The sequence below is a fragment of the Venustampulla echinocandica genome, assembly GCF_003357145.1.
Source record: "Venustampulla echinocandica strain BP 5553 chromosome Unknown scaffold_0, whole genome shotgun sequence".
NCBI classification, from domain to species: domain Eukaryota; kingdom Fungi; phylum Ascomycota; class Leotiomycetes; order Helotiales; family Pleuroascaceae; genus Venustampulla; species Venustampulla echinocandica.
The window spans coordinates 6,602,823-6,617,278 of record NW_022474205.1 but is presented as its reverse complement, the minus strand read 5'-3'; the positions used below and the strand labels follow the sequence as shown (position 1 = coordinate 6,617,278).

Below are 14,456 nucleotides of genomic sequence, written 5' to 3'. Positions count from 1 at the left end.
GAGAGCATCGCTTTGCTCCGTCTCGTTCAATACAGAACCCTGAATCGCTCGGTGCAGGTACTCCGTGGACCAGACAACACCATGTATCTATCCTATATCCTTTAAACTTGTAGGGTACCTCCGGATAGATGATGTCGGTGAGGAGATTATATGCTGAAAATCCTGCATTTCCCTGAAATATTCAAAAGTTGGGTCTCGGTCGACATCATCGGTACCCCAGGCGTGCTGGAGGATGGATGCCCATCAGTTTAGGCACCATGATATCAAAAGAAATTAAAGCGTTGAGAAATCTATAAGAAGCTCATCAACATCCACCTCAATCACATCATTCTCCATCATAATTACTCAATCCTCCATCAAAATCAACTTCCCATCGATCAAATCCAACACTCCAAGTTTTAATCAATTCCAGCTATCACCAGCCACAAATATGAAGACCTCATTTATGACTCTCTTCGGCCTCGTCGCCAGCATCCTTGCCATGCCTGCCACCAGACTTAACAGCCGCCAAGCAGGACTCTGCTCATCGGCCCTCGCCACCCCGCTTTGCTGCGATGTTGACGTCCTAGGTGTTGCGGACCTTGACTGTGCACCCCGTGCGTCCCTTATAGCACTACCGGCCTTCCCCAGCATTCAAACGAAGTATAAGTAGCTAACTCTGTTATCTGCAGCCGCTTCTCAACCAACCGATCTCCAGAGCTTCAATGACATCTGCGCTGCCGATGGCAAAATTAACATGTGCTGCGTCCTCCCTATTGTATGGAGCTATCCTTTCCCATATCCAATCTCAGCAGTGGACTGACACCTAAACTAGCTCGGACAAGCTCTCGTTTGCCAAGCTCCCAACCCATAGATTATTAATATCCATTACAATAGGAGAATGGTCTGAGCTCAGCATCTAAACTGCACCTTTTTGGTTGTTTGGAAAGTTATTGCCGGTCTTGCCGTTTTGTACGTAATGTACTATATAGCTAATCCTTGTTGGTTATGAAGGGGAGGAAGGGGAACTGTAGACGGATAAGCTCCAAGGGCTTTGTGTTATACTAGTATATGACTTTTTTATTTTAAAATATACTTCGTTGTTCATAACTATCTTGGTGCTGTGAGCAATGTGACTCGGAGTCCTAGTAAAACAGTTTTATAAAGCAGTTAAACCTCCGTAGGAAAAAAGCGTTGCGGAGGAACCCCGACGATCACTTATTTCATGGTTTTGCGGATATCATTTGCTTTCCCTTGTTTGTCTAAACCGTGAAACACCATGAAAACAGTCCAACGGTATCCCCAGGCGAGAGAGGGTGTAATAGCATTTTTGAAATGGTTTAATGGGCTTGAAATACATTGCTGCACATATATTAGCGATCTATTGATTTTCAAGTAGGGAATGAACGCCATTTTATAGAAAGGTAAACAATATGCTGTAATCAAGGATCTATTAAAGCTTAGTGTTCGAACATTATGTTTATTTACACAAAGATAGTTTGCTGTTCCTCAACAGTTCGTTTACCTTACAATCCTCCGTTATTGATTTTCACTACTCTATATTGGCCGCCGTCCCCACGCTAACATTGCGGAACAATATAGTTTTGTTGCACATCGCAGTTTTACGGACTGCCAGCGGATCACTAGCGGACTGCTCAGTGATCGGCCTTTAAACCTATTTTATACTCTATGGCTGCTATTTGATATAGGTAGCTAAAGACACACACCTCATGAGAGGCCTTTTGTAGCCAGCCGCCCACCCTTAAGAAGCTGGCTCCTATGACAGTATTGAAAATCAACAAAATCTAAGAACCATCAAATATCGCCAGAGGGTATCGCTATACTACAAGATTTATATCAAGAAAACACTATCTCACTCCGTGAATCAAACGATCCTATCCACAGTTGAAATCCAATATAATAAGCGCCCTTAATCGCTATTAACTACCCTCAAAGTCCTCCTCGGATTCCACACCACGTTAAAGAAACTAGGTTCCTGCCCACCAAGCAGATCCTCCATCGAACTGTGCGCTGTACTTCGACTATTCCTCCCATAATCTCCATAGCTACCTGCAGTGGCTGGGTCAAGATGGTCATCTTGTTCCTCACCGAGTCTTCCATATCCGTGTCCGATATATGTGGGCATTGGGACCGTTCTAGCATGGCTGGGTTGGATGCTCTCAGGCCTGCTAGTATAATTCTGGCTTGTCGTATGGTCAGTGGATGGCGTCGACCCTATGCCATGGCAAGAACTGGATGGCCGGCCAGTACTCCCGCTCCCGCCAATTTCTGTGCCAAATGGACCGAGCATTACGCCAGGGCCAGGTGCTTTTTCTCCCAGTCGTCCGGCGCCCCATCCAATCGGACTGAGAGACCTTCTTTGTGCTATCGAGACATGGTTCTTGTATATATTCAATTGTTTTCTGTATAACCAAGCACAAAATGCTAGGTAGCCGGCGAGAATGGCCAATGCAGCGGCAATAACCCCTGCTACAACAGTTCCAACGTTTGCGCTAGAACTTGAGTGTGGTGATGGTGTGTTGGATGAAATGGAGCTAGCTGTTGACGTAGGACCTGCTGTTTGAATTATCGTTGAACCAGATTGGGTTATTGTAAGTGTGGGTGGTCGTCCTGTTGCGATCGGTCCAGCTGTTGCTGATCCTGCAGCGGGTGTGCTAGCTGTAGCACCTCCAAACGATGAGCCTCCGATGATCGATTGAACAGGTGCAGGAACCTGATAGCCGTATGAACCTCGATAAATGAAAGAGTCTTGCTTGTCGCTTGAAGCTGAACCTAGGCCTGAGGGTGACGAAGGCGATTCTGGCGAATAAGCCAGCGCCATAAAACCATCGGTCCATTCAAGGGAAGAACAATTGAAGACATAAACCCCAGGGCTATCACAGGAGATATCTTTCCCTACATAACCGCCAACTACCACCATTTGACCGTCCCGCATAGTACATGTATGACCAGCACGTGCAGGTGGTTGTGATTGCCCTTCTAGGTCAACCTGGATCCACATGAATGAGGGAATTGTGAGAATCCACATGTCTGAGTACTGGATTTGGCTTCCGAAGGGGATCAGGTTTTGGCCACCATAGAGATAGATGTTGAAACTTGACCCATCTGATGCTGCAGCCACGACGGCACAAGGATTGACCCGGATCGGAGGACTCTTCCCGTGCGTTGATTGCTTGTACCAAGTGCTGTTTGCGATGTCATAGACGTCGATGATGTTCATCTCCGTCTAATAACTGTTAGCCTCGAAGGTGTGGGAGTGTGGCGGTTGCGGGCTTACAAAAGTTTCATTTGTTCCGCCTGCCAAACCAAGCAAGATGCCTTGATCTCCCCATCCAGGCACATAAACCAAGACACCGTCTGCCCGTTCGGTAAACCCTGCTTCTTCTTGTAAACCTCCCTGGGTGATATTTCTATAGGCGCCATCAGACCCGGCTGCATGTGTGCTGCCGAGGGAGGAAACGCCTGTATTCGCATATCCGGGATGTGTGAACTCCAGCAAACTCTTGAGGTACACCCTTGCAACTTGGTTGGACCATCCCTGAGTCGTATACATGTCCAGATAGCCACCAAAAAACCAACTTCTTCCCAACTCAGGAACGCTTAATCCAGCCCCTTCCGCAGCCCTCTGGACTGGTTGGCTATTTCCCTCGGAATGGTTTCCTGCCGATGTTGTCGGATCCGCATGGTCTATCCACTTGGATGATTTGATGTTGTACTCCCATGTTGACATGCGAAGAGGAGATGTTATAGGGTCATCGGAGAAATATCCACCGTAAAGCCAGAGTGACTCGTATGAATTCCATAGGAAGCCCATCGCCACGGCGGGTGGCCCGGACGGCTGAGGGAGCCCTGATATCGAGGGCGATGAGATTTTCCATGATTTGGTGAGATCAAGGGTCAACAAATTGTTGTCTAGAAGGCTATAAACAATTACCAGTAAATCATGGGACGTCTAACTTACTCCAGGTATCTGATGTCTGGCCGCTCTTTAATTTGGCATTTCCACCATAAATATACACAGTCCCATTCACGCTTGCCGCTTTAAACTGTTAGTTTCATCATTGATGGAATTATTTGACTTGAGGAATGAAAGTACCTTGATGAGCCCATCTCGTACATACATTGGCAGGGCTATTCGCTCGTCCTTCAATAGAGCTTCCATTCTCGACCAATTCTGCCGTCCTGATTACGCCTGCGTCTGCACCGTTTATGTTGACTTCCACTCCGATTTTGGATCGAAAGGTTGGTACGAACAAAGCGATTAGGATTACAACTAATGCAGCTCGCGGAATTGTTGCGAGCGAGCTTGCGGGCATGGCAGCGGCGGAGTTGACAGTCTGAGTTGGCTTTACAACCCTCGAATACCGTTCATAACCGTCGTCGCTACTTGAGGACTTGGGACATTGTTTCTTACCACCTATATCTATACTTTTGTCCGCCTGTGAATTGGTATCTCTGGCATTGTCTATTCCCGCCGCCCATGTTGATGTTTTGGTGAAAGAACGCGAAGAGGGGTGAATAGTGTTGTCCAAATCATCAAGCCCCTCTTCTCTGAAGAGTGATCGTCTCTGGGTCTTAACAGATTTGGGGGCGGATGTCGGGGGGTTCCTGTTGCACTCGTGCAACTGATCAGAAGACTTTTGAGAGCTGAAACTGGGTACACCGGTTCTGCCACGTGTTGGTTCGTGTGTGAACGTCGTCATTGTATGGAAAAGCTGGAAATGGCACTGGAAGGCAATGATAATGCAGGAAACGATAATATAAAACTGCGCAACGAGGCATATATCGACTCAATAGATTGTAATCATAACCATAATCATAGTAGTCGACGGGGGTTTTCCGTGGAATAGGTGGAGCAGACTACAGAAACGCAAGAGTCGCAAAGTCTAGGAATAATGAGCGGCTTGTCACTTGATCTCGATGCTAGATCCAGGGCAGCGACCGCGAGTATTTCTGTACTTCGTATTCAAGATCAGGATATTGAGAGCCTGACATCATCATACGGCCCCTGTAAACCGGACGTTGCCCCTGTGCGGAGGCAACTCGGTAGAGGTCTTGAGATGGGGAGGTTTGGGAGAGGAAGCCGACATATGGGGCGCAACCCTTGTTCATAGCGCGTACAAATAAGCTTCCAGGTCCGTACCTTAGTACCTCGTTCTGCGTGCTCGCCAAGCCACGGCACACGTGACCCCTCGCCGCTCACCCTCCGTAGCATCGCCTTTATCACCTTAATCACCTTACACCTTGCACAGCGTAGCCTCCACCACCTTACCTAACCTCTATCCACCACCCTGTAGCAGCTTGAAACTCCTCATCACCTTCTGCATAGCTTAAAGATAGGACCCGCGTTTGCACAGATCCCATGATCGTTCAGTGAGCCAACTTCTCACCCACTTACTATAGAACGCGTCCAGCGTATACAGATAGCCCACTGCTTAGTACGCGTTGGCAGCCGAAACACGATCATTACCTTAACGATGGGTCTGTTCGACTTCCTGCGCTATCTGCGCCTCAAATTCCTCATCTCGTCTCTTCGCCTCCTTATGAGACTCCTTGCTCCGTTGCCAACACCCAAGCCAGACTCAATTTTGAGGATTCCATCTCGCGACAAGGGGCGGACTATCAAGATTCATGTCTACAACCCGGGGGGGGAGGCGGGAAGCGCTAGAGGGGAGCCGCATCCTGTGCTCATTAGTTTCTATGGCAGTGGGTTTGCTCTCCAATATCATGGTGCTGACGACCGTTTCTGCCGGTTCGTTGCCAAGCACACCAGCCACGTAGTTCTCGACGTCCAGTACCGTGTGGCACCAGAGAACCCTTTCCCCGCGGCGGTCAACGACGCCAACGACGCCGTGAAATATGTGTTTGGCCACCCGGACGAGTACCAGACGTCGCACGTCTCCTTGTGCGGATTCTCGTCCGGCGGCACTCTTGCACTTGTTACATCGACCCTGTTTCCCCACGGTACCTTTCAGTCCCTCATCGGATTCTATCCGTCCCCCAGCATGGCCGGAGATCCGGGAGAGCGGAAGGCCCCGGTGCCAGGCAGAGATCGACCGTCGTTCTGGACGAAGGTCTTCCGTGAGGCTTATATACGTGGAAAAGATGCCCGAGACCCTCGAATCTCGCCAGCTTTTGCCGATACGACCAACTTTCCGCAGGAAATGCTAATATTTACTGCGGACCATGACGTTTCTGCCACGGATATGGAGGCGCTGGCTGAGAGAATCAAGACAGAAGGCTATGCAAGCGGCAGACATGTAGTTGTACGGCGGATGGAGGATTGTGATCACGCCTTCGACAAGAACAAGAAGCGTGAAAATCAGATGGAGGCTGGTCGGGAAGCTTACGCTCAAGTTGCGGATTTTCTGAAGAGTTTGGAGAAGTGAGAGCGGATAACTTTGACCGCTTTACTGAAGGTTTGGCTAAAGTTAGACTTGGTCATTTTCAATTCGTATCAGCCTCCATGGAGCATGCCGACTTGATATATACATGCATATCTATGTATGTTCGAGGGTGCATATCTTTCGGCAAGCTATGTCACAAGATATTGGAGCCTTTGACGTCACGGCAGTAGATCGGAGACTAGGTCTATTGATGCTGTAAATCCTATAGTTCTTTTTTTGCTCCTTTACTAACCCCTTCATATATAGTCCATCCTAGTATTTTTCAATATAGAAAACTAGTGAGATTGGAGGCACCACAGTATCAGCACAATGGACTCTCCGCCACATCCACAATGCCGTCAAGGAATTAACTAAAAACAAGGTAGTAAAGTGGTCTTCTTTTGCTACGGATATCTGCGATACTCAAACGCTCACTTTGGGCCCGTATACACGCGACTCCAGAGCTTCAACACGTCTACTCAGTCCCTTGCGAATCTCACGGCTTACAGCTTGTTATTAAGGACCTTCTTGATCCAAACAAGATGGGAATAGGGAGGTTATCCCTTCAGCTCTCCGTGACTTTTTCCAAGCTTCCTACTAAGGTTGTATCCTTCTTTGCTAGCCTAGGGAAGCAACTAGCCCTGTTTCGCGATATCCAAGATGACTTATTCAAGGCATGTAACCAGGCCTCGGGAGCGTCCCTTGGGCGCCAAATTGGCCCCTTATGAAGTAGTGCACGCTCAGGCTGACTCTGCTGCCCGCCCACTATTGCTTAACACCCGTACACACCTTGCCTAGGACACCCTGCACAGCGCAACCTCCACCACCTCCTAGCAGCTTGAAACTCCTAGCCACCTTCTGTATACCTTAAGGATGGGTCCCATCCCGGTAGTGCTGTTGAGAACATCAACTTCTGGCGAGCGGGATCGGAGGGAGCCAGAACGCGTCCCTGGTGATTAGAATGAGCTCCTTGTTACTTCTATAATCTGCACCGAATCTTGACTTCACTAAAGCCCGTTTCCGTCTTTGGACTTAAGCAGTCGCTACTCTAGCCTGAGCTGAGCCCTGAGTTCTGAGCATACTAATATGTCAGCTGGATTATACTCAGGAGATCTTCTTCTAACTCTTTCGTAAATCGGTTATAGTTTCTATATTATCTAAATATAAATCTTACTAATATTTATTAATCTAAATATCTATTTTCGTTCTTTTATTAAATTTATTAGTTTCTATTAAAATTAATTTAAACTTCTATTAATTGAATTATGTATAATTATTTAAATAAATTAAAAGTTTGATAAAGTCTTTTATAATTATTAGAATTCTACTTGTAGATCTTGAGATAGTCGCAGACTGCTGCTAGAAGTACTAACTTCTATAGTTTAATATTCCGCGGGCTTGCAACTAAATTCGGCTGGAGTTTTCGTCTAAGTAAGCTACGCTTCCAGTTACCGGTAGCATTTAGCGGTTGAGGAGTACACGTCTAGTTCGGAAACGGCCATCAGAAGTAGACTCGTAGTCGTTAAAGTCAAGCCCGGGCTCACTTAGTGACATCTCATCATCAGCACTCACACTATCTCCTTCTGATTCTTCGTTCAAACCTGACATCTCTTCATCGGTATCCACACTAGCCCTGTCTCCTGATTCTTCGTTCAATTCATCTTCCTGCATATACGAAGAGTAGACATCCGTTGGACACGGCATTCCTCGAAGCTTTGGGAATATTCTGCGCCACTCCGCTGCAATGCCCCGGATTTTCTCCCACTGTATCGAGCGCCGTGGATCCTCGAATAATATTTCTGCGAAGTGCATGATCTCTAACTGCCGGAAAGGAAACAAATTATCTGTCGCGCAATTAATTACTTAATAAAGAAGTTTTAAAAGCGAGAATACAAAGGCAGGAGATAGACTATGCTATGTACGTAGCTATATAGCAACCCAAGGCTTCATGCAATTTTTCGTTAATACTTTTGCAATATAGTCGACGTCGCCAGCTTTTAACCCCGTGGATGGCCGTCAAGGTTTTTGGGAGAAGCCAATTAGAAGTCACGGAAGATTTAAAATCATGGGATTTTGGGCGGGAGCGGGGTTAGATTTTAAGCGGGAAATCGGTTATAGCATCGGTCCGTCCATTTGGCTTCCTTTCTCCATCACGATCTCTACAGCGTGAAATCTTTCAGCATAAGGCTCCTTCTTCGTAGCCCAAAAGCCCTTGAGTCATAGATTTTTGCATAGCTGCCTACTGCCACTAGTTCGACTCTTCGAGCATGGAGAATCAAGCGGCATGGTTTCTCGCCAAGGGCGAAGGCCTCAAGATTGGCCCTGCAGAAATTCCACACCCTGGTGAGGGTGAAATTGTGATCGAGGTAGGCTGAGTTTCAGTCCTACTACATTATCTTTGGCCAATTTAAACTTTCCAGAACCGCGCTGTTCCCCTCCATCCTGCAGACTGGAAGCTACAGAAAGGCATTCTGCCGATTCCGTTGACGCTACCCACGGTCCTTGGCAGTAGGTCACCTTCCTCAATAGCCGTACAAAGAATCATGTTAAGACGGAGACTAACAAGTCCCAAGTGTCTATTGCAGGCCTTGTCCATGAAGTGGGACCTGGCGTAACTCGATTCAAGAAGGGCGACAAAGTTCTCTCTATCAGCGCTTTTGTCTTACACGACAAACCCAAATATGGCGCTCATCAACGATTCACTTTGACATCCGAAGCTTTGACATGTCATGTAATCGTCAATAGCGTTCTCCACATTTGCCTGGACTGAACAACATCATAGATTGGAGACGTCGGCTTCGCCGAAGCTACCTCGGCTGCAAGCGTATACGCTGCAATGTCTGCGATGGTGATTCATCTCGGGCTCGACAAGCCATCGAAAGATGCAGCACCGAAGAACGAGAACGTCCTCGTTTGGGGTGGGTCCTCATCAGTCGGAGCTTACGCGATTCAGATTGCGTCGCAGGTCCGTCCCCGACATAGCCCTCATGTTTCATGAAGCTAACATAAGTTAAGGCTGGATACCAGGTCATAACAACGGCGTCGTCTAAGAACTCAGAATACGTCAAATACTTCCGTGCAGCCGAAAGTTTCGATTATCGATCCCGAACTATACGGGAAGATCTGATTAAACACGGACCCTATAAAGCTGTGTACGCCGCAGCGGATACTGCGGCAGACCAGATCGTTATAGGCGATGTTCTAGCTGCTCAAGGCGGAGGAAAGTTTCTGGCTACCATGGGAGTCAGACCTGGCGTTAAGCTTCCAGAAGGAGTAGAGGGATATTTTGTTCAGTATTTGGATGACTATTTGAAGAAAGAGAACGAGGAGTTTACGAAGTGGACATTTGGTGAGTATTTGGAGAGGGGATTGGTGGAGGGGACTTTGAAGCTGGGAAATGTGGAGGTTATTGGGGGCTTGGGAAGTGTCCAGTCTGGGTTGGATCGGCTGAGGGAAGGGAAGGTGAGTGGGAAGAAGTTGGTGGTACAGCCGCATCTAGATTGATGGGTGAATGTGGTGCGCAAAATCATGAAATGATCTATTGGCACACACATGCTGCTTCATTGCCCAGCAAATCAATACATAGCCCAACCCCCACTAGCACTTATCGACTGCCCGGTGACCCATCTGCTTTCTTCCCCAGCTAGCCAAGCCACGATCATGGCTACTTCTTCCACCGTTCCTACTCGGCTCGGTTCTCGATCGGTGTGGCTGTATAGTAGTAGCGTCAAATCTGAAGCTTCCTTTGTTATCTGCTTGCGAGGAAGAAATCTTCTTCGTCTATTCGGGGAGATCGACAAAGAAGGAGGAATAACTACTTGATATCCCAAACCCGCGCCACCCTGTATAACTGGGCACGTGACTTCTACAGCTACCCTTCTTGCGAATAGGTTCCCTCAGGCACTACGGCCACAGGTCGAGGACTATTCCTAATACAGTTACTGCGGGTGAACTAAAGCAAGTCACATGTGGACCTCGACTAAATGGCCTGAGCGCCCTGTCGTGATTTTTGGGCCTGTGCGGAAATATTTTACCATTTCGCATCATCATCTTCAACATCGTTTTTCTCGGCGGCAGTGCATTATACAACCAACCATATACCTTCATTCGAATCTATGATCTAGTGAAATCTGAGCCATATCGACCGAAAATCCACGCTGCCAAAGCACGCGATTCAATCCCCCGCTCTATTAACCCCTTCAATATAAACGCAACACGTGCTGAACAACACGATAGACACGTAAATCGCGACCGAGGAAAGCGTTATACGGTATCCGATGGCTTTTCATTAATAATTCTTTGATGATAATACAGCCGAGTGCAATCTTGTTTATAAGTAATTTCGAGTCGAATGCACACCACAATAGCTTAAACTCTATCTTGACCGTAATCGCGATTTTGACCATGGAGGCACTATAGGAAGAGCCAGAGGTCCCGTGTTTACGTTCGCGAATAATTACTTGCCGGAGGACTATCTTGACAGCATCAAGGATTTACTGGAGGAAGACAAGGTCAGATTTGGCGGAAAGGCTCCGATTCTGGTGGTCGAGAAGTAAGAATAGAAAGAAAGCAAGGGGGCGTGATGAGGACTGATTCAGGCTCTTGCGATAGAAATAATTTGAGCAAGCTTTCGGGGAAGGTAATTACGTCAAGATTGCTCCCTAGACGCTTAACTTGCATAGAGAGTTTGTACGTACAAAAAGTATCATGCGGGTATCTGGAGAACGTCCAAAACTTCAGTAAGCAGAATGCAAAGCATCGTTGCCGCTTGTTCCTCCAATATCCTCAAACGTCGAAGTCTTCTCTAACAAACAGATCGCAACTGCTACACAGCTAGTATCTTCCTTTGCGTGTCCCAACTCGCGGCCATATTTAAATCAACTAGGCCACGATGCCCTCAGAAACCTTCTCGTCTTGGTCTCTTGGTATCAAACGGGTAGTGCTCATTCTCGTCCTCTTCTTCATAAGTTATCTTTCGCTCCCGTTCCCGGCTGAAGCAAAGCCGGGAGTATTTACTAATCTCCGTTGGTCTTCTCCGAGAATCACACCCTGTTGGAAGACCTCTGAAAGTCCCGCTCCGAGGAATTTGCGGCCGCGTTGGCGTGCTAATGGGTAGAGTAAGACCGGCCCCTTTTGCGTTCAGGAGACACACAACCTCTGAGAGTCCTTTCTGACTGAATGATAGTTGTCCTTCATTTAACTTCTCCTTGAAGCTAGATATCAGAGTGCATGGTAATGGTTTCGACGCAGGCTCCATATCGTAAGAGGGTGATGGCTCATCTGAGACTACTGATAGTGGCCGTGTTGAGCTAGGTGTTGCGATGGCCTTCACTAATTCAGGATCTGTCTTGCTTGCGGTTGACTTGTTCGGGTCAACGCCGAGCGCTAGCAGATATGCAACAAGGTCTGGGGAAAATTCTGCAGAAATCGGGTTCGGGATTAGCGCGTGTAGAAAAATCTCTTCGGCGAGTTGTGTCTTCGCAATTGGCGGAAGACTGCAGAGATTGTGCTGCACGTACTGGAGTAACCCGTATTCGCAAGCTCGCTCGAGAAGTCGAGTATGATGCATCCTGCCGCCGCCGAGCTTCAGTGCTTGGTCCAAGATACAGTTGGCAATAGTTGGATTCGAAGATTCTCGTATGGCCTTGTAGACGAAGGTAAGCAAGTCTTCCCAGAGAGAGCTGAATAAGTCGACATTAGGGCTGCCACCGCACTGTCTCAGTTCCCTCATTGTAAGAAATATTGCGCGGCAAAGACTAGTCCAAAGTGAGGCATCCGAACCCCCCTCGTCATATATGAAGTCGAGTATATCCTGACTTCCTTGAAGATAATCTCGGACCGTTCGGTGGAGAAAATCAACTCTTAAACGCTCGATCGGGTTATCAACATTCCTAAATGTGACAATCTCGATCAGGCCCTTGCAGCGGCCATCGAGACGTCGCCGCATGGTGTCGTGTTTGGCCTGGATAATAGCCGCTAACTCTGAGGGAGCGGGCGCACATGCTCGTGAGCCTTCCAATCTCAGCATTGGATTTTCCGTAAGATCGTCAAAGAAGGCGTACGTAACAAGTAGCGAGGGTTCCTCCTTGGCAAGCGCGATGCGGAAAGTCTGGGCAGTCTCGCGGCGGTAAAATTTGGGGATCGAGTCGATCATGCGCTGGAAGTAGCTTCCCAAGTCTTCCGGAAACTGTGATAGTCGAAGATACATTGTTCTCATTGTATCATTGTACGTGAGGCCCTCGAGCAGGTCGCGAACGACAAGAAATACCCAGAGGAAAACTCCCTGGGCCTTCCGCACCACCTCCTCGACAAGCTTCGAGTAGCTCTCGTCTGCTTTCACGAGCCTATGATACTGGTCATGTTCCTGGAGCTTGTCTGCAACATATCGGTATATGTCCTGATTTGTCAGGTCTTCCAACTTGATCATCCATTCTGAGGAAGCGCCAAATGCATCTAAAAAGACTATCCAGGGCCGGCTTGACAAGCAGAGTTTAATCGAAGGCGAAGAAGGCAAAAGCTTCAATGTTTTTACCAAGTGGCGATGGTCTTTGTCCATTTCTGTCTTGTACTCGTCCAAGCCATCGATGAAGAAACAAAATTTACTGTCTGCGTTCTGCTCTACGACAAACTGGTAGACTCGGAGGAGCTCCTCATATTGCCAAGTGGCAGTTTTGTCGCCTCCCCACATCCAGCTGCCCTCCTTCCTGGATGAGATTTGTTCCCGCACCTGTGCCAAGAGTTTTGGACATTGTCGCAGGATTTCGAAAAGCAGAGACCGGAGCAGGCCAAGCTGAGACTTCTGAAGACTAGAACCCGAGTTCCAAAAGTAGAAGCGAGCCGTTATCACCTCCTGGTGTCCAGCCCAGAAGCCTAGATGCTTTAAAGTCTCAGGATGTTGGGCAAGGAATTTCATTAGAGTCGATTTCCCAGAGCCTGCTTTGCCCTGAATCCAGTAGATACTATGGCTACCCCTGAGCCACTCAACAAAACGTATTTGCTGGGTATGATCTGGGGTAGATCCTCTGAAGATCCAAGAGAAAGTATCCAGGTGAGCCTGCGCCAGGGTTTCGTGTCTGATGGAAATGCTTTCGAACCATAGACTAAGCAATAGCTCTTGGTCCTTCTCCATCTCCTTCATGCTCCCCATCAGTTTCTCGAGCCGCTCTTGTATTCCACATAACCAGTGGGCATGCTGCGCTTGCCCCCCGTTTTCACTCGTGACTGCTGTTGGGGTATCAGACTGAAACCCTGAGGCGGCGGCGAGTCCAACAGTCTCCTTGCTCCACACATCTCGAATTATGGCTTGATTAGCCTTCATGGAGGAAATTTCGATGTCCCTCCTCAGTTCAAATTTCCTGTCATTCAACTCAATGTCTGCAAGGCCTTTGGAAAGCCTTGAAACTTCATCCCTATCAAACCACCATATAAGCAAATCCCAAAGATATAGAAACAGTTGTGAATCTTACCTGATCTGTAGCTGAATGTGCGTATTCAACTGGGTTTGTAGCCTTGAGAGTCTATCGGACATCCCTGCTATCTTCTCCTTATTCCACACCTCCTTCATCGCTAAAAGGAAGCTCTTCCATTTCGTCTTCTTCTCCTTGATTGTCAACTCCTCCAGAGCATCTAGGAGCTCCTCGCTCAATCGTTTGATCTCAATCGCCAGACGGCGCAGCTGCTCCGGGTGGCCCTCCGAAGCCTCGATGCCCTTGCTCAGGCGTCGAACATCTGCTACAATCAGATGTACGCTTGCGCTTTCCTCACTCGATCCTGTCGCTGACTTGTATATCGACTTCGCTCCCTGGAACAGCTTGAAAGAGAAGTCGACGAATTGAACGAGGTTGCTGGCTAAACCCAGAGCCGTGAGAGGGTCCATAATTCTTACGTCTAGAAGCGACCTCGCATCGAGGTTCGAATGAGCAGATTGGCGATAAGTGTTTCAACAAGTTGGTTGAAACCGATAACTTGATGATAGAGGACAAAAGAAGGATAAGGCTGCGTTCCAGATCTGTAGTTTTCATGATCGAAAGGCGCCTGACGTCGGTGCATGGTGGCGCTCGAAAATAGTTG

At 47.9% G+C, this 14,456-nt stretch overlaps 6 protein-coding genes across 6 annotated transcripts; 3 read left to right on the top strand and 3 right to left on the bottom strand.

Annotated features, from left to right (window-relative positions):
• Nucleotides 1–430: 430 nt before the first annotated feature.
• BP5553_02056 (Uncharacterized protein) lies at nt 431–853 on the top strand (the record flags this gene model as incomplete). Its single annotated transcript, XM_032010679.1, has 3 exons — nt 431–596; nt 672–757; nt 815–853. 3 exons carry the CDS (start codon nt 431–433, stop codon nt 851–853), a joined length of 291 nt encoding a protein of 96 aa, XP_031874733.1.
• A 1,056-nt stretch (nt 854–1,909) lies between these two features.
• On the bottom strand, nt 1,910–4,703 carry BP5553_02055 (Uncharacterized protein; the record flags this gene model as incomplete). The annotated part of the gene is made up of 4 exons (XM_032010678.1): nt 1,910–3,226; nt 3,278–3,912; nt 3,962–4,039; nt 4,097–4,703. 4 exons carry the CDS (start codon nt 4,701–4,703, stop codon nt 1,910–1,912), a joined length of 2,637 nt encoding a protein of 878 aa, XP_031874732.1.
• A 774-nt stretch (nt 4,704–5,477) lies between these two features.
• BP5553_02054 (Uncharacterized protein) lies at nt 5,478–6,389 on the top strand (the record flags this gene model as incomplete). The annotated part of the gene is made up of 1 exon (XM_032010677.1): nt 5,478–6,389. The coding sequence occupies one exon, from the start codon at nt 5,478–5,480 to the stop codon at nt 6,387–6,389; it is 912 nt and encodes a 303-aa protein (XP_031874731.1).
• A 1,458-nt stretch (nt 6,390–7,847) lies between these two features.
• BP5553_02053 (uncharacterized protein) lies at nt 7,848–8,198 on the bottom strand (the record flags this gene model as incomplete). The annotated part of the gene is made up of 1 exon (XM_032010676.1): nt 7,848–8,198. One exon carries the CDS (start codon nt 8,196–8,198, stop codon nt 7,848–7,850), a length of 351 nt encoding a protein of 116 aa, XP_031874730.1.
• A 455-nt stretch (nt 8,199–8,653) lies between these two features.
• On the top strand, nt 8,654–10,942 carry BP5553_02052 (Uncharacterized protein; the record flags this gene model as incomplete). Its single annotated transcript, XM_032010675.1, has 7 exons — nt 8,654–8,752; nt 8,807–8,894; nt 8,960–9,117; nt 9,169–9,351; nt 9,402–9,848; nt 10,522–10,656; nt 10,754–10,942. The coding sequence occupies 7 exons, from the start codon at nt 8,654–8,656 to the stop codon at nt 10,940–10,942; spliced, it is 1,299 nt and encodes a 432-aa protein (XP_031874729.1).
• Nucleotides 10,943–11,283: 341 nt separating this feature from the next.
• BP5553_02051 (uncharacterized protein) lies at nt 11,284–14,262 on the bottom strand (the record flags this gene model as incomplete). Its single annotated transcript, XM_032010674.1, has 2 exons — nt 11,284–13,795; nt 13,853–14,262. The coding sequence occupies 2 exons, from the start codon at nt 14,260–14,262 to the stop codon at nt 11,284–11,286; spliced, it is 2,922 nt and encodes a 973-aa protein (XP_031874728.1).
• Nucleotides 14,263–14,456: the final 194 nt, after the last annotated feature.